At 40.6% G+C, this 26,012-nt stretch overlaps 1 protein-coding gene across 6 annotated transcripts in view; it reads left to right on the top strand.

The window, feature by feature from the left end:
• The window catches only part of KTN1 (kinectin 1), a 79,844-nt gene that overhangs the window by 46,216 nt on the left and 7,616 nt on the right, over window positions 1-26,012 (top strand). For 3 of the 6 annotated variants that reach the window (XM_034061299.1, XM_034061295.1, XM_034061296.1), the window contains 29 exons: window positions 162-199; window positions 787-877; window positions 1,189-1,257; window positions 1,999-2,036; window positions 2,154-2,244; window positions 4,383-4,451; window positions 5,773-5,807; window positions 5,939-6,029; window positions 6,853-6,921; window positions 7,786-7,823; window positions 8,458-8,548; window positions 8,708-8,776; window positions 10,344-10,381; window positions 11,030-11,120; window positions 11,241-11,318; window positions 12,227-12,264; window positions 13,271-13,361; window positions 13,459-13,527; window positions 13,915-13,952; window positions 14,870-14,960; window positions 17,041-17,127; window positions 18,945-19,034; window positions 20,151-20,231; window positions 20,676-20,765; window positions 20,849-20,941; window positions 22,179-22,250; window positions 22,706-22,789; window positions 22,985-23,068; window positions 25,436-25,519. In XM_034061299.1, coding sequence (XP_033917190.1) covers window positions 162-199; window positions 787-877; window positions 1,189-1,257; window positions 1,999-2,036; window positions 2,154-2,244; window positions 4,383-4,451; window positions 5,773-5,807; window positions 5,939-6,029; window positions 6,853-6,921; window positions 7,786-7,823; window positions 8,458-8,548; window positions 8,708-8,776; window positions 10,344-10,381; window positions 11,030-11,120; window positions 11,241-11,318; window positions 12,227-12,264; window positions 13,271-13,361; window positions 13,459-13,527; window positions 13,915-13,952; window positions 14,870-14,960; window positions 17,041-17,127; window positions 18,945-19,034; window positions 20,151-20,231; window positions 20,676-20,765; window positions 20,849-20,941; window positions 22,179-22,250; window positions 22,706-22,789; window positions 22,985-23,068; window positions 25,436-25,519 — 2,088 coding nt within the window. The remainder of the gene's footprint in view (window positions 1-161; window positions 200-786; window positions 878-1,188; window positions 1,258-1,998; window positions 2,037-2,153; window positions 2,245-4,382; window positions 4,452-5,772; window positions 5,808-5,938; window positions 6,030-6,852; window positions 6,922-7,785; window positions 7,824-8,457; window positions 8,549-8,707; window positions 8,777-10,343; window positions 10,382-11,029; window positions 11,121-11,240; window positions 11,319-12,226; window positions 12,265-13,270; window positions 13,362-13,458; window positions 13,528-13,914; window positions 13,953-14,869; window positions 14,961-17,040; window positions 17,128-18,944; window positions 19,035-20,150; window positions 20,232-20,675; window positions 20,766-20,848; window positions 20,942-22,178; window positions 22,251-22,705; window positions 22,790-22,984; window positions 23,069-25,435; window positions 25,520-26,012) is intronic. The other 3 variants (XM_034061297.1, XM_034061298.1, XM_034061300.1) reach the window with 3 other exon arrangements.

Raw genomic sequence — 26,012 nt, 5'->3', positions numbered from 1 at the left:
ATTTCTAGTGTTTCTTAGCCAGGAAGTTGTTGGAAGCATCCTGTGCCAGTTTAAAATAACTACGCAAATCTTAGAACTGCTATTCCTGGTTCACTGTTGATGATAGTTCTTTGACTTGCTTTACTTTCAGCTTTTTTTTTTTTTTTTTCTTCCTTCTGCAGACCTCAGCTTCAGTCCTGGCAGAAGAGCTACACAAAGTGTGAGCATTCATTTCCTTGTGTATTTGGGAATGCATGCCATCTTTCCTTCATGCATGTGCAGTGCATAAGGGAGGGACTGGTGAAGGAAATATTCTTGTCTATGCTTTTTAACTTCTCACTATGAGATTGACTTGGAAGATAGGAAACTGCTTCCTATGAATTTCTCTTCAGTGTCTGGCCTCAGGTTTGGAATCTGTTGTGAGTGGCTCTATATGCTACAGAGACATCAGTAGTCTACTCTCATTTACCCCTGCCTATATACAGGGAATCAGTCCAGCATGCTGGAATGTGCGTGACCATGAGAACTGTTAATATTTGGGCTGTCTCGTGGTGCCAGGAGACTTCTCCCCTTGGGATGGGTAGTTATTGTGTTTCAGAGCTAGAGAATGTCTCATAAATTTTGGCAAGCAAACAGCTTTTAAAGTGGATGGAAAAGCTTTTAGACCCAAAGTATACTGTCAGCAGGATTTAAAGTAGAAGCTGGACTAAAAGGCCAGCATGTATTTTGCGTTAGCCTGCTAGTTCATGCACCACTTTCATCTAAGACCTTTTAGTACCAATATGTCATCACTTCTTGTTTGTGCAGGATTGCGGAAAAGGACAAACAGATAAAGCAGATGGAGGACTCATTAGGCAATGAACATGCCAACTTAACCAGCAAGGAAGAAGAGCTCAAGGTATAATGAAAGCCTGTGTAAATACCAGTTAATACAGGGAGTGGTGTATTGGTTGCATGTACAAAATTTAGCCCCCAAGGCTTTTGGGTCTAGAAACAACTCTTTCAGCTACAAGTCTGCTGATTCTGCTCTTCTAAGCAATGCTTGATGATAGGAAGCTGTTGGTAAGAAAGCTTGAGGTTTTTCCTTGCTGTTACCAATGGAGTCCTTCGGGAAGTAATCTAAAATACTTTGCAGGGGAGAATGAGCTTACCTTAAATACTGTCTCTGCAAAATGCAAGTATATTTCTTTTTTTCCTTCCTTCCTTCAGGTCTTACAGAACATGAATCTCTCTCTGAAATCAGAAGTACAGAAGTTACAGGCTCTGACAAATGAACAGGTAAAACAACAGTTTTATTGAATGTTTTATTTTACTTCCCACTACCTATTCTGTCATGAAATGCACATCCATTGGCTTTAAGCAATCTGTGCTTAATCACCTGAAAGGTGTAAGGCTACTGAATTGGGCTAATAGGTGATTCTCTGAAGTTCTTACAGCTGGTGGGAGGCCTGCTTCTTACCGTTCTCTCACCAGTGAAATCTTTCTTATTTGGATATCCAATTTACTGAACTGATTTACTTGCTTGGTTTAGATTTGCGGGCATCTGGAGTGCGGGACACTTCACAAGAGTGAACATGGCTGTCCTTGAATATGCAGTCTTGGCATTTGTGTACAAGGGTCATAAGCATCCCTCTAAAAAAACTCCAAAGCATACAACACCCCATCTTCCCCCATCTCACCACAGAGATCTTTTTAGAACCAAATGTAATGCTGTCCCTGTTACTGCTATGTAACTTATGATTCATTACAGAGGTGGAATTGAAATGTTTAATTGGAGATAATCCTGGTTGTCAGATGAATGTTCTTGGGGTATTTTTCCCTTTGCACAATTGCTTTCTTGCCTCTTGTATGTATTGGTGTTTTAAAAGTGCATGAAGACAAGCTTGCCCCTCATTCTTGCTGGTGAGTCATGTGCTTAGAGGCCAAATGACTTATTCCAGCTTTTTAATATTGTGGAATGAAAGGTTGATTGAATCATGTGATGTATCTTAAATCTGTGTTAATCCTCTTTATATCTAGGCTGCTGCTGCACGTGAGCTGGAAAGGATGCAGAAAAGGTAAATAGCTCTGGGATTTGATAAACAACATTTGCTGGTCTTTAATGTTCTCTTGAATCATTGCTTTTTGTAAAACTTGGATGACAAAATGTATTTAACTGTTCTTCCATGTCTCAGCATTCACATCAAAGATGACAAAATAAGAACTCTTGAAGATCAGCTTCGAGAAGAGCTTGCTCAGATTTCAAACACAAAAGAAGAATTCAAGGTATGATATAGATATTGTGCTTATTTACAGTAAGTTTCCAGACTTTAGAGGTTAAGAATTTCACACAATTGAATGTTGATTTGTAAAACAGAACTTGCAGGTGTCAAAGTAAATGACAGTATTCTGTTTGCAAGGCAAGAGCAATGTGGGATGTCACAGTCATAACAGTGCAGCAGAGTAAGAGAGAGGGTAATACAAGTGTGGTGTCTGCAGTTGTGAAGAGTGTGAGGTCTTTGAAATCTGGAAGGGGAGGTTGTTGAGTAAAAGATTTTGCTGTTTGCTGTTTTCTGCATTCTACCTTCTAATATTGTTTTCAGGGCCTTGGTGTAAGCCTTTGTTGCTTGGATTATCATGTTAGGTTTCTTTTTTTTTCTTTTTAAATGGTTTCTCATGAGGCTGCAGCTAAATTGCTGAAGCTTTCAGATCTAACATCTGAGGTCTGCACAGCAAAGCTGGTACTTGTTTCTAGGTAGTGTGTACAGAGAGCAGCTTAACTCCTCCTTGCCCTCTGCCACCTTAGGTGTTTTCTTCTGAACTGTAGCTGTTAGAAATAGATCTGCTGCCTGAGGAAAGCGATGACTCCATCTTTTTAACTCCTTTAATGCCTGTGCTGGGTACTGCTGCTCTTCTGATTTTTCTGGTGAAAGGTTACTCACTCTGAATCTCATGATCTCAAGTTGGTAGGTTTGCTAGTGGGGAACAGAAAGGGTGGGTAGTGGCAGAGGCAGCATGCTTTTGTAGGAGAAGCTGTGCCTCATGAGTATCCTGGAGCTCTTTGAAGGTGTTAGCAAGTGCCTAGTAAATTGATTTATGTATTAAAGAGGTTTTGATGAGACTCTTGCAAGTCTCTGTAGTTTCTCTAAGCTGTCTGAAAATAAGAGGGAAGACTTTTTTCTCAATTAATAGAGTAGGAACCAGCTATGACTTCATTTGATTTTGTAGTAAAACTTTTGTAATAAAGGTATCAGCTGGATCTTCAGTAAAGCTGGGTAATGGGTACATAAGTGGTCTCGAAAGGGGAGTTGGAAGGGGTGGCAGTCTTGAGTGAGTTAGCAGGTCTGAAGCTACTGTGACTTGTGAGGCTTTCAGCTTGGTGGAGCATTTTAAAATGGCAGGTGAAGTGGTGAAGATGAATATAAAGAAGAATAACTTGGACTTCCATTACTGTGATGGTTTCAGTAGTAACTTTTACCCAGGAAAAAGGCTTGGAGGTGTTGTGGATGAAATCAGCTCAGTGTTGAGTAGTAGCAGAAATCATCTGGAAGCCATTCTAGCAGTTCTTGGGAATAGAGAACTGAATGCAAATCACAGTCATCATGACCTTGGGGAAATCCATAGTGTTCTCTCAGCATGAATATTTTGTGTTCTTCTAGTCTTTTTCTCCTTTCTTTGATCCCAAACGTCAGCTACACCAGCTCTATACTAAATGCTTCTACCTAAGGAAGTGCTGCTTTTTCCTATGCACATGAAAGAGGGAAAAGCCATGTTCAAATAGGGTGATTCTTTTGATCCTTACTGCTGCTGTCCCTTCCTGCTTGTGTTGTCCTTATTTGGGTCTCAGATCATATATCCTGCTTTTTACTTTTGTAAAGCACCAAATAGGTCTTTAAAAGACTGTAAAACAAAAAGCAATAATAGAGTTGCTGTGTCTGTTATACAGAGCAGGAATGCTGGAGGGAGAGGCATGTGTATCTTCCTGATTCACCTCTTTCCAGTCGGACCATAGTGTGGGAGCTGTGCAAACCCCTTTGCTGCTGGACTGCTGACTTCTTGCTGTGCATCCTCAGTGTTAAGGCAGCTGAAGAGAAACAGAGGAGTGATCCTGGACCATTTGCTTCCCCAGTTGTCAAATCTTGGCATGATGCTGATACTGCTTTAGGAGAAAAATGTTGTTTCTCTTGCCTCTCACACTTGGTACTATGTGGTTTTTCTGCCAGGGAATATAGCTAATAACAGCTGAATTTCTCATGGGAACATAAGGACAGAAGTATTAATACAGATGAGCAAGAAAGAAGGTAGCTTCCAAAGAATTCACTGTAATGACATCTGTGCTACTTAATTATCTCATTACCCATATGAAAATGCTGTGATTAGGGGTTGCAGTTCTAAACTGATAAAATGTTTATATTTATTTCCAGGTTCTCAAGGATCAGAACACAACTCTGCAAGCTGAAGTTCAGAAGCTGCAGACTCTTCTGTCTGAGCAGGTATAGCTAGTATTCAGTGAACTTGTATCAAATACCTTCTGTTCTTTTTAACTTCTTCAGGGTCTTTTTTTACCCCCTTAAGCTGGCCCTAGGCTGAGCTGGTTTCTGTCAAAGCCTGTTACTTTTTCGGTATTTTCCCTTGCATGGAAAGTGAGGCAGTTGTGACTGTCTTCAAGTGCTAGACAGGAGTGTCCAAACAAAATGTGGACCTTTGTTTTTTGTTCTCATCCCCTGAAGAATGCTGGCTGAACAGAAGCAGGATCTTATTTATTCAACTTCTCCCAGTTTTATTGGCAGTTTTCATGGGATTTTAATTTTTATTCCAGAACAACCAGCTTTTGGGGAGAGGGCTCTTAGAGGTGGAGAGATCAAAGTAACATCTTTACCCTATTTGTTTTCTTCTATCCTGAAATAAATTCTCAAACCAGTAGTAACCAAAGAACAGACCCATGGAATGAGAATTATTTACCCTGATGTCTTTCTGGTGTCCTCTTCTATATTTTTGCTCATAGCACACCTGCAGCCAGTCTGACTGGTACTCTCACAGGATGCTGTAGGTTCAAAGCAGCTGTGTTACTTAGCCCAGTCTCCTTTGCAAGTGTTGCCTGGGAGAGCTCTTGTGAACACCTCTGTCTTTGTACCATTACAAAATGTGAAACTTCTTGAAGCATTGGAAAAAGGACTTGTGGGGCAAGAAACTTCTGCACTGGGTGTCTGCTAGCCAGCAGATCCCTGTATGGTTTGGCTCCCTTTCCTCTGGTGGAGAACCAGATTTGCAGTCTTATTCCCTTGAGTCTGGCTGATTTCGTGTCCTGTCTGAAATAGTGAGGCTGATTTTTCTTGGTAGCCTGTCTTGTTTCTTGTGTGGTCTTTCGCAATGTGTTGTTTTTGAGAAGTCACACGTGTTCTGCTGCGTGAACCTCAGATGGAGCTTGTGGTTCCAATAAATACTTGAAAGAGGCAGATTTTTCAGGTACTCAGCTGGCTGCTATGGATTAGATGCTGCACAATGTTTGGCATGCTTGACACTATGATCAATGGGATCCTGTGTCCCATGGCATCTTGTCACCAGAACTCCTGTAGTCCATCTGTAAAATCAACACATTTGGGCTGGATCTGTACCTCCCCTGAAAGATTGACATCTTTCCAGCATCAATATTAGACACACATCACATGAGGACATTCTCCCCTTACTTTATCTTCCCTTCTGGATTAGTGTGGTAACTAAGCGGATTAAATTGATGCTCTCTGATTATTTGTGTTCTTAAAATCCCAAAACATTATTGATCTAATTAATCATTACTCTATTGTGTTTTTATAGGCAAAAAAAGACTTGTTAGAGCAAATGGAAAAAAGGTGAGAAACTTTTTTCTTTTGAATCATAGACTAAAATAAAGATTCAATTTTGTTGACAGTAAGGTTACTGTTGATAGCTAAACTGCCCTCAAAGGTTAACTCTTTTGCTAATGCTCTCTTTGGTTTCTCAGCATGAGAGAGAAGGATGATAAAATCAAGACAGTTGAAGAGCTGCTTGAGGCAGGACTCATACAAGTGGCTAATAAAGAGGAGGAGCTGAAGGTAAAATCTCTTGTGTTTTAATGGGAAAGTAGAGATTAAGTGCTCTTGTGGAAAGTGTGCATTTGAGTGCTTGTAGTGCAGTCTGAGATAATTCCCTTTGAATAGGAAAGGCATCTTGTGGAGGCAAGGTTAAAATCTTTTCGGTAAGGTAGGCTAAGCATTGAGCATTGATGGTGTACAATAACTGCTTCTCTCTGCTTAGTCTAGGGCAGATTTTGCTAGAATGCGTGCCTGATGTCATTTGGAATAAAGTGAATACATCTTGAGAGCAGTGTGTTTGGCCTAATCTGCAATATGGGGCTCTTGCCTCTTTGCTTAGTTGGTAATCTGAAGTTAAATGGATTATCAGCTAGTGACACTTCTGGAATGATACTAAAAGCATTTTCTTTTTCTGTTCAAGAAGAAGTTTTTTTTCTGTTTAAAAAGCAGCTAGCGATTTCTGTTTTAGAAGAAGCTAGTTGTTTTTTTTTTGTACTGGAAAGCAGTGTCCCTGAATTCCAGGTGTATCACTGACACCCCTGTACTGGGAAGGAGCAGCTCACTAGCAAACTGTCAGGTTACTATTACTATACAGCCAAAGATGTGAATACATCGCCTTGATGTTTCCCTGGACTCCAGCTTCCTATATATTGAAGTCCACTTGGAGTTGTCTTGTAATGAATAGTCAGTTCATTGAATACTTTGGCTCCCATAGCTGCAGGAAGGGGTCTCTTTCAGACTTTCAAAGTCTTTCACTTGTTCTAAAAGAAATTACTTTCTTTCAAGCTTAACACTTTTTCCCCAACAAATGAGTCTTTCATTATCTATGTGTCTGCTTTCAAAGGCACTGCGAACGGAAAATTCATCCTTGAGAAAAGAACTTCAAAGTCTGCAAATTCAGCAATCGGAGCAGGTAGTACTTTTTATCTAAAACTCTTATTACACCTAAACTAAATCTGAAAGAATCTTGCTGTGGTTGCAAAAGTCAGGGGAAAAAGGTGAAGATGTCTTTGAAGCCTGTTGGCAAAGCCTCCTGTTTTCTTCCAGCATTGGTCTGGAAGCTGGTATTTCTGTCAAATACTTACTTTGCTTAAGTGTCAGAAAAGTGGCAGATGTAAAGATTCCGATCAGCAGCAGTTCTGTGTTGGTGTGAGTGGAAATGGCTGTGGGTTGCTCTTTTTTTCCAGAAGCCTATGCAGCAAGCATGGCTGGTAGGCAGCTCATATTGCATCGGTTTCATTATGCATACTTTAGCTTTCTAATATTAATCAACACTCATGCAGTTGTGACTTATCCCCTTTATGTCTCTGTTTTCAGTGACACTGTCACAGTATTACTGGTTTTGATGTGCACTAGGTGCTGATCAGGAAGTGGCTTTCCTTGACATCCAGCTCTGCTTGGTCAGCTCAGAAGGGCGCTTAGTTTCTAGAAAATGATTTATGGAAAAGGGGAAGCATCATAATTGTGGAGAGGTATATGGTAGTGCCAGTATGAAAAGGTTAGCTGATCAAATGCTGTTCCCGAACCTCAGCCTTTCCTGGTGAAGATGGTGTGGGTTTTCTTTTGTTTTCCTGGAACTTGCAGTGACTTGGTGTTATTAGTTTCACAGACACTGGAAACCTACAGCCAATTTCCAGGAGCAGCCAGATACATAAAATCATAGGCTGCTAGTTTACCCAGTGCCAGAGTGCTCAAGTTCTCTGTTCTTTACCCTTCAACACCTGCAGATTGTTATGCTCTTTTCTGTTTTTCTTAGCTGAAGCTCTCTTTTGAACAGGTTTCCTTCCAATCACTGGTGGAAGAACTCCAGAAAGTGTAAGTTACTGCACAGATTTAATTTCCTATTGTTACTTGTGTCTGTCTTTTTTGCATGACTATGGGTGTTTTGGTTCCCTGAAATGACTTGCTTTTAACTGGGTGAACTGTGTGTTTGTGGCAGGAAGTATTATCACTATTAAACATGCCACATCAGATCAATAGTTTTTGAAAATCTAGTTGGTTCTCTGCTAAGCAATTAACTTTATAAGCTTAATTTTGAGTTGACAAGGAATTGCAGTAAATTGTCAGATAATTGTTTTTCCTCAGCAGGCACTCTGAAAGGAGTGAGCTTGTTCACTCTGTGTGTGTCTGTATTTGAAGTTGATAAATTCTTTGCTGGCATGTTGAAGGCTGAAGTACAGTGTATGTGTGTTCCAGGGCCTCCTGATGCTTTCATTTTCATTTTTATAAAGTAATAGTATCTATTTAGCATGTGAACTACTGGTTATATAAAGCCAGTTTGTTTTGTACTATTCCCAGTCTTATTCCTCCTGTTTGTTCTCCTGCTTCGTCCCACTGTGAATTTCAGAGGCTGGTGATATGATGTGATAGCAGAACCAAAGCTTGTATGTTTGCTGAGGTAACATGTTTGTTCAGCCAACTAATGTTGTTCCTCTTCTTTTTCTAAAAGAATCCATGAGAAGGATGGAAAAATAAAATCAGTGGAAGAGCTCCTACAAGCTGAAATCCTCAAAGTAGCAAGCAAGGAGAAGACTGTTCAGGTGTCTCTCTTACAATACCTACTTTCCTTTCTGTGTCTATACCACTGACTACCATTTATTTGTTACTGCATGGCATTCGATAATGATGAATTTGTAGCATCCATTTTTGTGGCGTTTGTGTTTCCATTGTCCAATCCTGTCTGTTTTGTCATTGAAAAGGCTTTGACACAGGAAATAGAGGCTCTGAAAAAAGAAGTAGGAAATTCCCAGCTTGAGATGGAAAAACAGGTAAAATACCTTAGTGCCAAAAGTGTGAAACAGCCTTGTCTTGGATGCTTTGCTCACTCATTTCTGTTCTAGTGTTTTCTTTCACTGGTGAATGTCACTGGGTAAGGGAACTTTCTAATGGTAGAACTACACTATTCTTGGATAGAAAGCTGTAAATATGTACTATAACTACATCTGTCCTTCAGATACTGCAGTCCTTTGGATGCCTGAACTTTCTGGACTTCTAGTATGTAATTTGGCAAGAATTGTTGTAACTTAAAGCATGGTAGTATTAGCTCTGACTGGGCTTATACTGCCCTGGAGGTAAACACAAAGCCCTGGGGCATCCTTGGAAGCTGGTAATTTGGAAATCTGAAGTGCTGAAGGTGCTCCTCCTTTTGTTTGCCTTTCTGTGTTGCTAGAAAAATACTATGGGCCCACACAGTATCTGGTTTCCAGGTAAACCTTAGACTGTTTTCTTTCCTGTGTCCAAAGAAAGCCTGTCTTGGCAGAGTTAAGTTTTACTCTAGCTGCCAGGAATGCAGAAATGGAGGAGTATTGGCTTTTTTGGCATGCTTGCTGTCTAGCATCCAAAATAATGGGAACCCATATTTCCTTAGGGAGCCCATTCTGCAGGCAGCTTAATCCATCGTGCTGTCAGGAAGTTTGCTTGCTTGTTTGTGTGGGGTGTGTGGGTTGGTTTTTTGGTCTGTACTTTCTTCAGTCTTTTTAGCTACATTCCAACATGTCACCCTCTTTTGTTTCCTTAGTGTTAAAGTTTTGTCCTTTTTAGGCAAAGCTTCATTGAATGTGTTTACACCTTGGACTTTTCTTCCAAAGGAAATTCCCAGGAACTGGATGAATTATTTGTGTATTTCCTTCCCTGGAACTGATACAGAGCCCAGAATAAAATGCAGTTTTAAGTTGCCGTCTCTAGAAAGCTGCGTATGAGGGATGCTTGCTCTAAAGAACACCCTTTGGTCTCCTACAAGCAGAATAGAGGGTTTTGGGAATATCTGAAACTCCTGCCTGAACTAAACTAGCTGTTTGGAAAGCCAGTATCTATACAGATAGCCATTGCCAGGCTTTGGTGCAAAATTCAGAGACTGTGTTCCCACTAAGTCTTGTTTTTTTTTTTCAATCCATGTTATTCAGGCTTAGAATGAGAATTTAATGGAGTGCTGACACTGCAGAGAGCATTTAAAAAGCACTTGCTTGTGCAAAGGTCTAAATGACCAGGGATGGTCTCTCTGTAAGCTGCAGTTGGTAGTGAGATGGTTGTCATCATCAGTGTTTGCTTCCTCCTTTTGTTGCCTGTGGTGGAAGTGTACTCTGGTGAGCCTGCTTGTGTTCCTGTTTGCACTGTTTTCTTTTTTGCTCTGGAAGTCACATTTTAAATATGGAGGAAGTACATAGTGGAGACACTTAATTTCTAATAATTTATTTTCCCTCAGAGAGGTGCGTTTATCCTTACATAAGTGTAACAAATAGTGCCTATTTTAATAATGTCTAATGGCTTTCTCCCTAGAGTGGTTTATAGCATTTATGTATCTTTTCATGTTCATTGAAGTACTGATTATTTTTTTAGGTGTCGATTACATCACAAATCAAAGAACTTCAGACTCTGTAAGTACAGTTATTAACATGTCTGATCTGCCTTGTGCACGCCTTGCTTCCCTGCTTCAGTCTGTTTTAAGTTCCAATGTTCTTGCCTGATGTCTGCACAGGAGGTGATCCAGGCTATTAACATTGGTCTTAGATGTGTGTCCTCATTAGAAACACCTGGTCCTGTCTGAGACGCAAACAAAGAGAAGTGCTGTATGGCTTCATGAGCCCCAGTTAAACTACAGTGGATTAAAGTCAAGTCAGGATGGAAGGACATAGACAAGGCACTGTGGCAAAATTCTTTTGGTAATAGCTGTGCTAAGGGTACATAAGTGAGAACTGAGCCACTACTGTCATCAGTCCCTTGTGTCCCAGCTGGGGAGGGGGAAGGAAGGATTTTTAGATGAGGAAAACACATGTATGAAATCCCTGCAGTATATGCGGGCACACAATTTGTCTCCTTTCTCTTAATGAGCAGTGCCATTGAGCAGGGGCATCTCCTGGTAACCTAGACTAAAGTGGAAGTGTTCACCGGTTGATTTTTAGTGGGTGAATTGTGTTAGATCACATATGCTGGTTTTGTGGTGTGCTGCAAAGCATAGTATGTCTTTTTTTCAGATGGAAAAAAGAACGAGTTTTTCCGTTGTGTGTCTGTGTTTAATGGTACAGGTTGAAGGGGAAAGAAGAGCAGGTGAAAATCATGGAGGCATTACTGGAAGAGAAAGAGAAGGAGATTGTTAAGAAAGGAGAATGGCTGCAGGTAAGCTCCCTTGGTATTCTAAAGGAAAATAAATTTTGCTGCAGTATTTCCAGCTGTAGGAAAGTCATGTTCACACTTCTAAGCTTGCCTTTTTTTTTTTAATGTTTTTTGTGTCCAAAGGGGCAGAAGGATACAATTGCACAATTAACCAGTAAAGTTCAGGAGTTAGAAGAACAGAACCTGCAACAGCTCCAACAGGTATGGCCTGCAGAGTGGATGTGGTTTGGGACTGCTGTTCAGGTGAATTGGAAGGGGTTGGTTTTGTACTCTGCCTCACAAAGGGTTTACATTGACTTAAACTCAGAGCTATTTTAGACCCTGGTTGACTAAACTGGTAGTCTGCAGTGCAGAGCCCACTAGTTCAACAGTGTTAATCTGAAACAGGATGAATGTGGATCACAAGTTCTTAGAGCTTTTCTTTTACCTGGATGTTGCTTTGTGTAGTGAGTAGCTTTTATGGTCTGAAAACTCCAAGGTTCCTAACAGAATCATAGCTGCCTTGTAGGTACCTCATTGCCAGACTGAACTAGCATCTCTGTAGGGCCATGGAAGTCATGGAGGAGCTTTTGCTGTAACTGAATTTAGCAGCTCCTCGTGAAGTAGTCAGGCTTTGCTGTGATTCCTTCCTGCATGTACCTGTTGCAGAAGTTGCAGCTGGTTGGAATGTTCTGGGTTTTGATTGCCTGCATTAGACTTGAGAAAGGCAACTGGACATTGTTGAAGCCAGGCATTAACTTAATGGAAGAATTTTTCAATAACGCTGTATTCTTAGTTCAGTTTTGATTTTTGTCAATGATTAATGGGAGAAACTAAGTTGCAGTCTTATTTTGGGTGAATGTCTAGACAACAGACAGCATTTATGGCACAGGAGAGGTAGAATGGAGGGAAATTGGCTGGTGTGAAGTTTGGGATGCATGGTGTAAACTGCTTCTGAAATCTATTGTGTTTAGCTATTCTCAGAGCAAAGCCTCATGCAAAATTCCTGGTATTTGTTGGGCAAGTGTCCTGCTAGATGTGTGGTGCCTCTGCTCATGCAAAGAGTTGCTGTTAATTTGAAAGCTTTACAGTGCTGTCAAAATGAGGTTGGGAATTACTTTGTTTTTAAGGTACTTGCTGCATCCCAAGTCCAGGACCTGGAGAGCCTGTGAGTATGCTTAGTAGCAGTTTCTTAAACACCTGCTGATAATATACCTTTAGTGCTGGTGTTTATCTTAAATTGAAATGTATTAATTCGTTTCAAGAATTTTATGGACTTTGCTAAAATAAGCTGTTATTGCTGATGGATGTACACCAGCCAGTGCATCTGCTGCTGTGTATAATAATAGCAAGTGCCTGGCATCCCTGCCTGGTGTGCCTAAGTCATAGTGCTCGTACACTTTGTGAAACTGAATGATCTCCCAGGGCTCTACTAACTAGTGAAATTGCTGCTGCTTCTTGTGCCTAGTGATAATTTCCCCTTCTCTTTAGCATGTTTAAAGAGTGTGGATTTAAGTGCCTATGGCTGAGTCACTAAAAGCAATAAACAGATATGGTTTGCTGTTTTCAGTCTGAGATGCAATAGCCAATTCTCCAACTCCAGTTTTATGGAGAAGTGCTGCCAGACTTTCCTCTGTTTTGACTCTGCTTTGTCTGGCTGCTCTTAAGTCAGAGGAAGGTTGCGTGCCAAAAAGGGCTTGATCTTCAGTACAGCTCTTGTAACATGCTGCCCCCCCAGGAGACTCCTGCATAGCCAGTACCTAAGGCAGTCTCACCTTTAGGAGACTGTCCCTAATACCTTTGAAGCCAGCTGGCTTGCAGGATTTGCTCAGGTGACCAATGTATCCCACTTCTGCTCTGAGTGTTTGATCAGCTATGACTGTGTTTACTGATTCACATGTGGAATGACTAGCTTGCTTCAGGCTAATTCTTAGCAGGTAAGTGTTTGCAGTACATGTTGTTGAAGTTGGCATGTATTTCCCTTAGGTTTTTTGTTTTGGAGCCATAGTGTAATGGTTTCTTCTCCGTGTGTGTGCTCCCCTTTTGGCTTATTATATATAGCATACAAAATTTATCTTCTGCTGCTAAAAACTGTCTCAGCTAGAGCACCTGTCCCATTTTAGCATACATTCTTACTTACAACCTTTTTCTTACTTCCTGAATCATCTTTGCAGCTTGAAAGGGGAAGAAGAACAAATTAAGAAGTTGAAAGCTGTAGCAGAAGAAAAAGAAAGAGAAATTGCAAGCTGTGTAAAACAGTTGCAGGTAAAGCTTTAATAGAAGAGCCTTGTGCTGTAATGAGCGTATGTATTATGAGTGTGTATCCATGTATGCTCATGTATTGCCTCTTTTCTTGTAACAGGATGTGCAAAAGGAAAATGAATCTTTTAAAGTTCAAATTCAAGAATTAAAGCAGGAAAATTGCAAACAGGTACAGCTTCCAATTGGATTGTTACTGAGTGAAGTAAAAGGGGGTGGTGATAGCTTGTACGGATGGCATGGAAAACCAGTAGTTGCATTGGTCATATAATTCAAGGGACAGCTTCAGGGTTGGATTGCACTAAGCCAGCTTTTCTGGCTGTTGGATATCTGTTCCTGCTTCCCTTTATTGTGTGGATTTTCTTGTGTTTTTTTACATCTGCTGATTTCTTGTCTAGCTTTCCACCCGTCTTTAAATGCTGTATTGCACCAAGGCTTCTGGCCAAAGGAGTATAACTGCCTATTTTTGCAGCAGTGCCTGGTTAACAAGGCAGATTGTGACCTCTGCACCAGTCTTTGCTGCTGATCTGATTCTAGTGAGTTTCTGATCTGTTTGTAGGCCTCCTTAGCTGTCCAAAGTGAGGACCTTCTACAAGTGTGAGTACTGCCAGAAGTTGAACACAGTAGATAAGTAGCCAAGTGTTTCGTTTCACTTATTGCTGAAGAAATTTAATTAAATAAATGCCAAATGTACCATATCAGTGTGAGAAGTGCCAGTAAAAAAATAAAATCTGTACAGCTTAGTTAAATTTGAACATAGAGATTGTGCTCAGGCTAATCATCCTCAGCCTCAATGGTCTGTGTGCTTGCACAGTGCTTGCAGTATGTGCCCACAATGTAAGCAAGCCATGATCAATTTAATTTTAAATGCATGCCAGCTCAGCTATATGTCTGAAGAGTTAAATGTTGATGTTTCAAGCAAAGGTGACAAGTTTTTTCCTTGGAACTTCAGCTTAGTAAAGTGTTGCTTGTATTATAAAATCATCTGGTGAAAATCTCTTCCCAGGGAAAATCTTATGTGTAACAGTAGGTTATAATGTAGAGCTGAAGCACAGTCAACTGTATGGAAGGTAATGCCGTACTGGCTTTTGGTGTGCTACACGAATTGCCACTGTTACGCATTTTTCACTGTCTGAATTATTTTTCTTCTAAGTTAAATGACTTACAAATTGTGGACTAGGTGCTTGAAAAATAATGCTTTTATCCGGCAGGCTGTGCCTGCTTTGTGGTGGTGTACTAATGTGGGCTGGCTGACTTATCCTTGTCTAATGTGTTGCTTTTCTGTGGCCTTGATAAATGTGTGCAGATGCCTGTGTAGGCAAACAACAGCTTTGGAATGGGCTTTGCTCTGGCAGAGCAGTAGGAAGCAAGCAGTACTGCCAAGTCAGTGAGCAGCTTTTCAAAGAGAGTGTGTAGCCGGGAGGAAAGTCAGTGTATGTGAAAGGGTGTCAGTGATTCACTTGAAATTTCTCAAATGTCTCCTGACTTGTCTACGATTCTTTTTGCTAATTCAGGGTTGCAGGGAAAGAGAAGGAAATCGCCAGTCTCCAAAATGAGCTTACCTCTCAGAGAAATGCTTTTGAGCAACAGAGGAAAAAGAACAACGTAAGGAAATACCTCTCCCACCTTCCCCTACCCTTCCTCCTCCCCACCACCCATAAAAACCCAAGTCCCAAAGAACAACCAGCCTGTGTGCACAGCACTCCGTGGCACCTAGGGTGTTCATGAGAGAACATGCTTCTGATGGTTGTCTGCTGTATTGTGTCCCCTGGACACTCCTCTCCTCTTTCCTTGGGAGTGACTAAGCATTTCTTACTTCACTACTCAGAGTTTCATCAGCACTTTGTCAAGTTGCTCATTTGGTGAGGGGAGGAGACTTGGTAGGGGACACATCCTGCAGCAAGTTCTCAGGCTTGGATTCAAGCCTTGTTAGCCTTGTTTGGAAGCATGTCCTTTGCCAAGGCAAGAAGGGGAGGGAGGCTGTGAAGATTAAAGGTGCTGTCCTCTTGAACAAGTTATGGTCCTTGTGTGTAGCCATGGGAAGAGGCATTACCTTCAAGGCTTTTGGGTCTGGCTCTTTGCCTTCTGAAGAGTAATACAGATCTTCTGAAAGAGGCAGAGGACACTGAGCCTTACTTTTTCCTTTTTACAGTAGCCACTGATGGGGCAGTATGGGTTGTCTGTGGGTGGAAGCAAAGACTTTCTTCCATCTCAGAGCTGCAAGGTTACTTTCTTGTAATGCATTACCAGCAGGGCAAGAATGTGGCATCTTTTATATGAAGGATATCATTAAATACAGTGCTTTTAGCTCACATGTCTCTCTCTGATAGCCTATAAAGACCAGTGGATACTGTGCAATGAACTTTATTGCTTAAAAGTGGGACAATATAAGGAAGGTGCACAAGGAAAATACTGAAAATGTGATTTTTGGTACAAGCAGTGCTGCTTAAGAACTGAAATAAAGTAAGGCTAAAATGGCTGAATAGTCTTGGAAAACAGATGAGCTGGAAAGGTAGAACATATGCATGCCTGTTTCCTGGGAATTACAAGATCTAATTACCCTTTGTGGTCCAGGCAGAAATCTGGCTACTATTAAAGGCAGACCATGCCTGTAGGTCCCAGCTTTCCGCAATTTTATCCAACTTTGTTTTAGTGTCTTGTGAAGCAGCTCTTGGGATAGCAGGCAAATAGTAGGAGGTAAAGTAAAACTAATGTAGGTACACACTAGGATCTGAATGCCACTTTGTGTGATGAATTAAAAAAATACAGCCTTTCAGAATAGCCTTTTACTAAAGCAGATTGTTTGAAGGGTTGAAAAAAAAAGTTGATTTAAATCCTGAGCCCTCTAATCTCCTCCCCACAAAGCCCGCCATCCTTCCTATATAAGAACTGCAAAGCTCTTTTTATAAGAGCTCTCAACCTCATAACTGAGCTTGCATGTTGATGTCTTGTGGAGTACACGTTTGATGACCTTGCCAAGAAAGATTCAGGAGTGCAGCACAGCATGGTGGTGTTTCCCTGCTGGTCTGGGGTATGCTTGCCACTGGCGAAATCCCAAAACCTCCCAGGAGGGCTGGTGAAGCAGCAAACCAGATTTCTTTGGGAACAGTGGAGAAAGCTGCGTGGGTAAATGCTGCAAACCATGGCTCTGAGCTTTGTGTTTCTGAGATGAGCCCTGGCCTAGTAGGTTTGGGTTGAGGCCCAAGGATCTACACGGGTAGATCTAGTTGCAAGATCAGGGGCATAAATGTGTACACCTCTGTGTAGTCTCGGATCCATGCAGGGTTCTGCAATGCGACATGCCTAACACTCTGTTGTGTAATCTGTGGTTTGGTGTCTGTGTTCCTCACTACTTTTGAGAACTTCCCTCTTTTTTTTTCCTTACAAGTGCAGTCAAAGTATGGGGATGCTGTAGCGCTACGCTCTGCAGTAACAATTGGATAAGTTTTGGACATGGGGGCAGGTTGGGCAGAAATTGGCATTTTTTTCCCCCTTTTCACTCAAACTCTTTGAGCATCACACTTGTTTTTGCTAGTGTATGTCATCTTACCCAGCAAAATCATCTTGCAGTAACCAGCATTTAAATGCAAATGGTGGAATGTAATGCAAAATATATCTCTGAAGTAAAAGCAGAAACAGTTTGCATATTGGCTGAACTGAAATCATTCTTTCTAAAAATGATTAGGACCTTCGGAAGAAAAACTGGAAAGCAATGGAAGCATTGGCATCAACTGAAAAATTGCTGCAGGACAAAGTGAACAAGACTGCCAAGGTTGTAATGTTAACTGCTAGAAACAATGCGTTGAGCTAGAAGCAGATCTGCAGCTGGTTTTTTAAATGAACTGGAGGCATTTAACTTTTACTGCAATTCAAATATAGTCTATTCTGAGTGATCGTTCATATACTCTCACCTCTGCTTCTTACTGTTGTCTTTAGATTTCTTTTATTTATTTTAGTGCTTAGCTTGTGGGCATGCTGATTTTTTTTGATTTCTGTTTGTGTAATTGTTAGAGATGTTTTTTACTTGTGGGGAGCTCTAGAATAAAAACGGCTGGTGAGCAACCTGCTTTCTCCTACTGGGCTTTTGCTGTGCTGGAATTAATTTATTGGAAGAACTAGGACTAAATTACTGTAAAAAAAAAAAAAAAAAGAAAACCAACACAAAACCCTGGGGATTTCTCAGGGAAGTGGTGTCACCACAGTTGTGAATTTCCGTCTTGAAGGCACATGAAGCTCTTCGTCAGAGCCAATGTTCAATACAATATGTGGTGTGAATTGCTCTGAATGAGCTTGCATTTACTGTGAGCCTGATTTGGTGGTAATTGCCACTGTGCAGAATTAAAAAGAAAAAGGGTCAAAATAACTTTATAAACCCCTTCTCAAGTCAGGTAGGTAGAAGCAGAGGAGCTCTGATCTGGGATTGTGCCATCTGTCTTGGAGATGTCTCTGCCCTTCACTCAGCCCTGCATTCAGGGAAGTTGTGTACCTGCTTTTGCTGTGTGCTAATGCTTGCCTGCTTTCTCTTGCAGTTGGAGGACTTCATCAAACAGCCAATTGCCACTTCTTGGTGGTTCCTAGGTTGCTGAAAGCTAACACACTTAGCACACCTTCACAACCTAATGTCTCCTATTCGTTTCTGTCTCTGAATCTCGGCCTACTAATGCCACGATCTCTTGCAGCAGAGGAACTCAGAGCAGCAAGGTGCAACAACACTCATGTGAAAGAGAAAAACAAATCCAAATATTAGTGAAGAATTTTGGCTGAAAGCTACCTTCTATGCAGGGTTTCAGGCTTTCTGCATTTAAACTCACTTGGGAGTCTGAGTGTCATATAGCTAAATTAAACCAATCTGCCACAAGCACAGCAAGCAAATGTCCTGTGGCTGGTCTGCTTTTAATGTTAAATAAATGGAGCAATAGATCTGTGGTGCCCTTGGCTCTGTGTGCTTATGTTTGCAGAACAATGACAAAGAAAACCTGGAGATTGTCACACAACTCTAATAATTATTTCCATTGCATCCAAGCTTGGGGAAGAAGAATGTAATGGTCTCCCTGTTGAATACCTAAAAATAATATTTAGAAGATAGTCTTGCTTTCTTGGCCTGGTTCAAATGTGCATTAACACAAACTTTCCTTTTGACTTTAATTCTCTGTTTATTTGGTGATGTCAATTTATGGTGACTTTTTCCCACCTAAAATGGTTTTAGTGTGGATTTTTCAAAAATTGAGCAAATTTGTTGCTTTTGAGATTGGTTAACTTGAGTGGCAGGGTTGGTGTGATGCAGTTACTCAGCACAGCGTAGTTTGTGTTGTGAAGAAGTGAAGGTGTAATTTCTGTACAAACATGCTACATTGGAGGAGAATTTAAGAAAATAAAAGCCTGAGCATGAACAAATGTGAAGGCCAAATTCTGGAGCAATTCAGTGTCAATTTTTGAGGCAATTTACTGACAATTTCAGAGACTGTAGTGCCTTTCTCACTTAAAAAATTATTTTCTGGCTTAAGTGAAGTGCTCTAGGCATAAAGAGGCTATTGCCAGGTCAGTGGGGTATGTTGCCCAATTTCACATTGAGCTTTTTTCTTGGTTTAGGAGAAGCAGCAGCATTTGGAAGCTGCCAAGATAGAGATGCGTGAACTACTCCAGAAGCTGTTCCCGAAAATCTCTCTTCCTTCTAATGTGGTAAGAGAAATGGCTCTTCTACCCTCCTGCTGGCACTGGGGAGTTTTGGTCCTGCTGTAGTGGGCAGGCTGGAGCATTTCCCTGCAGTCCATTCTGCTCCAGGGCTTTTGCAGTGGGACATGAGTATCTTCTGCAGGTAGTACCTGTGCTTGCCAGTACCAAAGCTGCAGGCAGTTAGTTTGAGAGAAGTCTTTTTAAAAACAAAACTAAAGTTGTTACAATTTTGTGGGTTTTACCACCCCAGTATCTGATTCATCCCACCTGTGTTATCTTGTGTCTGAGATAGTAAATTTTCAGGGCCAGATAAGGTCTGCTGTGTGTTCGCTCACTGTCTGGCATGATGGGGAATCCATATCTTTGTCAGTCACTGTGCAGATAACTGCTGGCCCCCTTTCCAGAGGATCTGCGGTACCTCAGTGCCAACTAATAGAGTACAGGAGGGGTTGTTTTGTCTGCAAACTTCTTTTGAAAACTACCGATTCTAATTTTGTATTTTTTGTGGTTTTCAGTTGTTGGCAAAAGAGGAGTGCACTGGGTTCATGTGGTTTAGATTGTGTGAATGATGTGAGGTGGGAAAAATGGGGTCTGCATTTTATTTGTAATGTCTAGAGGTTTTGAATATTCCTATTTAAAATTATTCTCAAATGTCCTAAAGTTAGTCTCTTGATGAACTAGAGAGAGTCTTTAAAAAGACTGGGTTTGTGTAAGGTTACAAAACAGTCTTCCTAGTGAGGTCCCTAGAATTATGTAGCACACGTCTGCTTTACTACTCAGGGATTTTGGAATAGATTCAAATTCTTCAAATAGATTTAAAGACTTTCCTTAAGTCTTCAAATATTTCTTGTCAATTCCCAACCCTTGTAGGAAGACCTCTGTCACCCAGTTGTTTCGGTACTTTCAAGCTCCCCTACAGTGTATGTGTCTCAACCTCATGCTGGATTGCTGCCCGCTGACTGTCAGCAATACTAGCTGAACAGCTACTGTCAGGATGCGTGTTAGCTCCAGGGAACTGGGGGACTGAAACACTGCTTGTAAGTCTGCAGTTGGGAGGCAGATATCCTGAGGGTATTTTTATTGAGGTTACTCTCAATTTTAACTGAATGCATTTCCCAACAGAGCCACAGTGAATGGATGTGTGGGTTTGAAAAGATGGCTAAAGAATACTTGAGAGAGGCTTCAGGATCTGAAGATACCAAGGTAGGCACAAACAGTGGAAAGCTTCCGTGTGTGGCTTTTTTTTTTCCCAGTATAAATCTTGCAAACTGTGTTCTGTTCAAATTGTCAAACAGGTGACAAGAAAATTGTTGTATAGATATTTGCAAAGCATAAATCTGAAATGTATTTACATCTTCAAAAAGCACCGTGTAGAGTTGTGAACACGTTTATAAAATTCAAAATCCCTGTTCTCTCTTTCAAGTAATTGTTGGATTTTTTTCAGGCAACTCAGAATTATTGCAGTAGCTCACAAAATTTATAATTAGAAATTGTATGTGAACATTGCATTTGCTGTTGTTGTTGCATGGGCTGAAAATACAGACCTGCTTATGAATGATACCAGGTTGCTTGTTGAAATAGAATTCAATAATAGAACTCTGATTTGTCAGCTGAGGCATGACTCTTCCCATCCCTCTTCTTTGCTAGGCTATGGAGCAGAAGTTGAAAGAGGCTGAGGAAATGCACATACTGCTGCAACTGGAGTGTGAGAAGTATAAGTCAGTTCTGGCAGAGACGGTAAGCAGGATGCCTGGCTGCCTTGTGATGTTGCAAGCTGCCTTTCTTCTGTTATAACCTTTCAAATTCTGCCCTCTTCTTAGGAGGGGATTTTACAAAGGCTGCAGAGGAGTGTGGAAGAAGAAGAAAGCAAATGGAAGATAAAAGTTGAAGAATCACAGAAGGAACTTAAACAGGTATTTCTGAAGATCTGCTTTTTGCAGTAGCCAGGTAGTTTCTGCTTGAAGTAGCAGAGAGTGTTTGAGCACTGTGGAGGCAGGTGCAGAACAGCCCTAGCTGCCTGGTTTGATGTGTGTGTGACCTGGGGACGAAAAGGTGAAGTCTGCAAGCAATATAATAAGAACGATCCTTCCTTACAACAGTAGTGGTTTTGGTGCTCATATACTTTGTTTCGTACTGTACTGACAGTGATTTCTATTTTTCCAAGGAATGTATTTCCATTAAAAAAACTGTAAAAAGTGGAGGAATTGTTAATGTCTTTATACTTTGGCTATTCCTGTTGCTGTCTTTAGAGAAGCAAGAACAAATGAACAGCACAGGTATAAGGTCTTTGACTGTTATGACACATCTCTGTCAGTCCTTTGCAGGCGATACAGGAAGCAGTCAGTAATATTGCACATGGTGATATTAATGCTGATGGGATAAGAATCCAGAGATTCAGGAACATACATGTGCCCCATTAACGTGTTGAGGAATATATATATTTTTCTGATCCTGGCAACTCAGACTGTATTTTGAATTTTTTGGAAGCTATTAAAATGCTACTTAATACATTATGGTCAGCTAATTACAGTTGAAATTGCCTGCAAACCCCTCCTTTTTAGGAGGTCTCTGTTGCTAGGAAAAGTGGTAAGAAAGAAGTTTTATGTTTCTGTTTTGATCTAGAATTAAAGTAGGTCAAACTGCTTTTTCTCAACTAATTATTTCTAGAGTACTTCTGCTTAATAAATTTGAGTACCAAAGTATGAGCTTGGAGCAAACAGGTGACTTACAAATGTCATCTTTGAGGGGCTTTTAAAAGGCTGTCAGATCTTCAACTATAGATGTGCTATCATCTGCTGCATTTATGCAGCCTCTAATAAAACTAAAAATGATTTCTTTGTTTACATGTGGTATGAGGATGGAGACAATTTTCCCTGTCTAGGAAAGATACTTCCCTTGCTATGGCTAAGGGACAACTGGCTTAGTCCTTATATCACAAATCTTTTGAGCATCTGGGTTCTAAATATGTCAAAGAACTTTTTATACTGGCAGAAGGTAGGAAAGGTGTTCTAACAGAGGTTTAATATAGTGCATTATTTGAGTATCTGATTTCATTCTTAATATGTTTAAATCATAGAAGCAAGCTTGTGTGTATTTGGAGAGTTTGTCTTACATCAGCCCAACTAAATTTATCTTTCTTGAAAACTGCAGATGCGTTCTTCAGTCATTTCTTTGGAGCATGAGGTAGAGAGGTTAAAGGAAGAAATCAAAGAAGTTGAAACTGTACGTGCAGGTTTTTCTTTTTCTTTGAAGCTTTCTCTTACTTACACACGATACAGGCTTATGCTGTAATTCTGAACTTCCTAGGACTTCTCTTTTGCAAGTAGTGCAGCCTGTGCTGCAATTTAAACTGAATCTTTTGGCAAGTGTTTTTAAGAAGCAGAGAAGATGTGTAATAGAAATTGTTCTATTTTTCACTTCTGTACTGACCTGCTGGGGCTCTTTCCTTGTGGGACTGAGCAGTTTACTTCTTGTTGATGATCAGGATTGGTTATTTTTTTTTAACTGCTACACTTCAAAAACATAAAATACATGCTGTTCAATCACTGGATTTGAAATGCTTTCTAAATGCCATGGAGTATTTGATATAAGTTTATATCTAATTGTAAATCAAGAAAATGATACTGCAAAGAAGCATTGAAAACATCTGTTTTAACTCTGTTTTTTTCTGTTTCTAGCTTAAAAAAGAGAGAGAACATTTGGAAAGTGAACTAGAAAAAGCAGAAATAGAACGATCTACTTATGTTTCAGAAGTCAGAGAGGTAAACATAATTGACCAAACTGTTCTTTCTCTTTTTGGTTACCCAGCTGCTGGCAAACTAATCTAATGCTTGGCCCCTGTGGCTGAGGAGTTTGTATGCTTGTGACCTTAGGGTAGAGTGACACACTAATAACTGAGCAGAAGAAAAGTGGGCTTCCTAAGGAGACAAATCCTAAAACTCTAAACTTCATTTCAGCTCAAAGATCTGTTGACTGAATTGCAGAAAAAACTTGATGATTCATATTCTGAAGCAGTAAGACAGAATGAAGAGTTAAATTTGGTAAGAAGCTTGTTCTCCGTTGGGCACAAACTAGGTTCCCAGCATACTTACGAAACGGAGACTTATTTCAAATCCTGTCTGTTCTGCTAACCTCTTCAGCTTGATATTTTTGTCCATTGCAATCATTTATGTAGTCTGACTTTTACAATTTGTCTCTTTCTCTGCTCCTAACAATGGCATGTCTGGTTCTTAAGACTTATTCCAAAGTCTGTAAGACTTTCATTCCTAAAACTTCTTGAGAATCAATGTTTTGCAACAGCAACAGCAGATGTAATGTCCTTGGACCAATGAAAGTTGTGCTTTCATCAGTTCAACTTGAGGATTATGCTATGCAGCTTTTTTTCCTCCAAAGCTTTGGAGGATGCAGCTATGGTATCCATGTACTGCCTGTGCAGAGCCTTTTTTATCCTCCTCTGTATTAGCCAAAACCTATGTTAGATTGAGAGTATCCAGCCATTCAGCACCTGGCACCTGATGTGGCTGAATAGCTGTGCTGGCTTGGTGCATGCAGTGTTACAGCATGTTTGGCTAAAAATGCTCCTCAGCCAATAATACTTCTATACCATGATTTCTCAAGAAGGAGTTGGGTTAACTGAGGCCAAACCTGTAGGCCCAAAGATGCATGGTTTTCCAGTTTGAGCCCTATCACTTTTTTCAATGCTGTAGGGCTGCAGGAGTGGTCAGATCCTTCCTCTGCTTGCGTTTGAGCGATGCTTTCTTGCTTTTGAGCTGGTATTGGGGAGGGTTGTCCCTATCAAGTCTTTGTTAGGTTTTAAAGTTGTTGATACGACAGCCTGTCACTGCAGGCTGAGCTGCCAATTTCAACAAGGTACTGACACTAATGTAAATGGATTAAAATAGTCAATTTAAAAAGAAAAAAAGAAAACACCACCCACCACAATAACTAACAATCTGCTTAAGTTAATAGTATACTTAGCAAGTCTAGTACAGCATTGATTACCATCCTGCATCAGCCACCAAAGCCTCTCATTTTGAAAGCAGGGGAAATGGGAATTGAATGCATATCTTAGAGTTAATCAGTGAACACCAACCTCTTGAATAAAAGAGGCAACAATCTATTATGTCTGTAACAACAACAGCTTAAGAAGCTGAGCTCCCTGCTAGGGCAGCTTCATGCTGCAGTCTGGTGATGCTGTGTGGTAGGAGCGTGAGAAGGTGGTAAAGAACTACCTTCATGTAAATGTCTTGGGAATGCTATCCAGTCTATATTAGTGGCCTTTTTGCAGTAGGCGTGAGGTTGGGGAATAGAAACGATGGAATTTCAAAATGTGTTTCCCACTAATTTATAAAGCAAACAAGGAGAGAAGCTGAAAATGCAGTGCTTTCCCGAAATGTAGAAAGCTAGCATCCACAAGTCCAGGTGCTTCAAAGAGGAAAATGTTCCAAGGGTGAGACAAAAAACACATGCAGGTTTGAAATTGTTGAGAACTCAGGGCTCTGAGTAGTGTATTGTTCAATTCTTTAATCCCCTGCTAGCTCCCAAGATTGGCAGCAGGAATACTGAACATTAGCAACAGTGCACTTCAGAAACACAAATCCAACAAAACTGGCACTTGAGCTTCTTGTCAGCACTCCTGTTTGAGGCTCAAACCTTAAGTGCTGTGGCTGGTTCTTTATGCTGTGTTGAGCAATTGAAATATTCCTTAAAAAATGTTTATATCCTTTAGAAGGCTGTAGATTAAGGGCAGCTAGTACAAAGTGTTCATGCCTCTTGACTGAAACAGTTTCAGTTTTCTTGGTTGAGTCTAAACACAATCAACAGCTTAATATACCCCTGTCAGTGATTCATGCCTCAATGTGACATCAACAGACTGGATAAGTCAACATAGTTATAATAAGTGGTTCTTTATTAAGATGACAAGTAGAGCTTTTTAGTTTATTTGGCAGTAAAGTTACTGCTTAGCCTGAATTAGGAAGATAGCAATCTACATTTTTGCATATTTGCTGTGAATTAAGTTGGAGTCTGGGCTGATTTTTGTGGTAAGAGTGCGGGAGAAGCTTATGTACTGTCAATATTGCCAATATTCCTACTGGCAGTAGAGTTTAAAAGTTAAAACCACATAATGAAGCTGATGCCAACTGTGTTGTCTTCTGTAGTTTCCATTCTTTACATTTATCTTTACAGATGGAGTCTCTCTTCTTTGACTGTCCTTGTAAACCTCATCGTACATGTTGACTAATCCAGTGTGTGCAGTGATTGTTAGTTACCTTACTCCATTTGCAGTCAGTATGCACTGGGATCATCCATGGAACAGACAGATGAAGTCTCAGTGTGTGTGTGTGTGTGTGTGTGAAGGGAAACTGATGTGTGAAGGGAAACTGATTTTCTTTGTTACTATTTTGCAGCTGAAAACACAACTAAATGAAACACTTTCAAAACTCAAAGTCGATCAAAATGAGAGACAAAAGGTAGCTGGTGACTTGCCCAAGGTAAGCAGAGACCTATAACAGTTGCAGCTGTAAATGTAATCAAAACCCCAAAGTTCTGTAGCTTTGCAGTGCTGGAAAACATGGTTATTTGAGCAGCTTGAGGAGACTGCCGGCCTGGAGGGGGTGTCTTATTCTACTCGCTGGTTCCCCAAGTGACTGGAAATGTGGGTGTCGTGCAACATACCTGCATGTCTGTTGAAATGATAAAAATGTGGCTAACAGTTCAGTTTAATTATCCTTTGTGGAAGAGTCTCTTGTGCAGGATAATTCTATGCTAGTGGGAACAAGTGGTGTTTTGAGACTGACACATAATTCATGATTTAAAGACATCCAGCCTAACAAAAAGCCCACCCCCCCCCACAGCCTGGAACTTTAAAATCCAGTCTCAAATGGCAGTGGGTTACAAATCGGTTTACAACTGTCTGCCCATTTACATGTGGTTATAAATCAGCTATAGCCTAGGAGACTGCAAATCTTTAAAGTTAGCTCTGTG

This window comes from Melopsittacus undulatus, chromosome 4, assembly GCF_012275295.1.
Source record: "Melopsittacus undulatus isolate bMelUnd1 chromosome 4, bMelUnd1.mat.Z, whole genome shotgun sequence".
Lineage (NCBI taxonomy): Eukaryota > Metazoa > Chordata > Aves > Psittaciformes > Psittaculidae > Melopsittacus > Melopsittacus undulatus.
The sequence above is the reverse complement of the archived record's forward strand: the minus strand, read 5'-3'. Positions and strand labels throughout refer to the sequence as shown.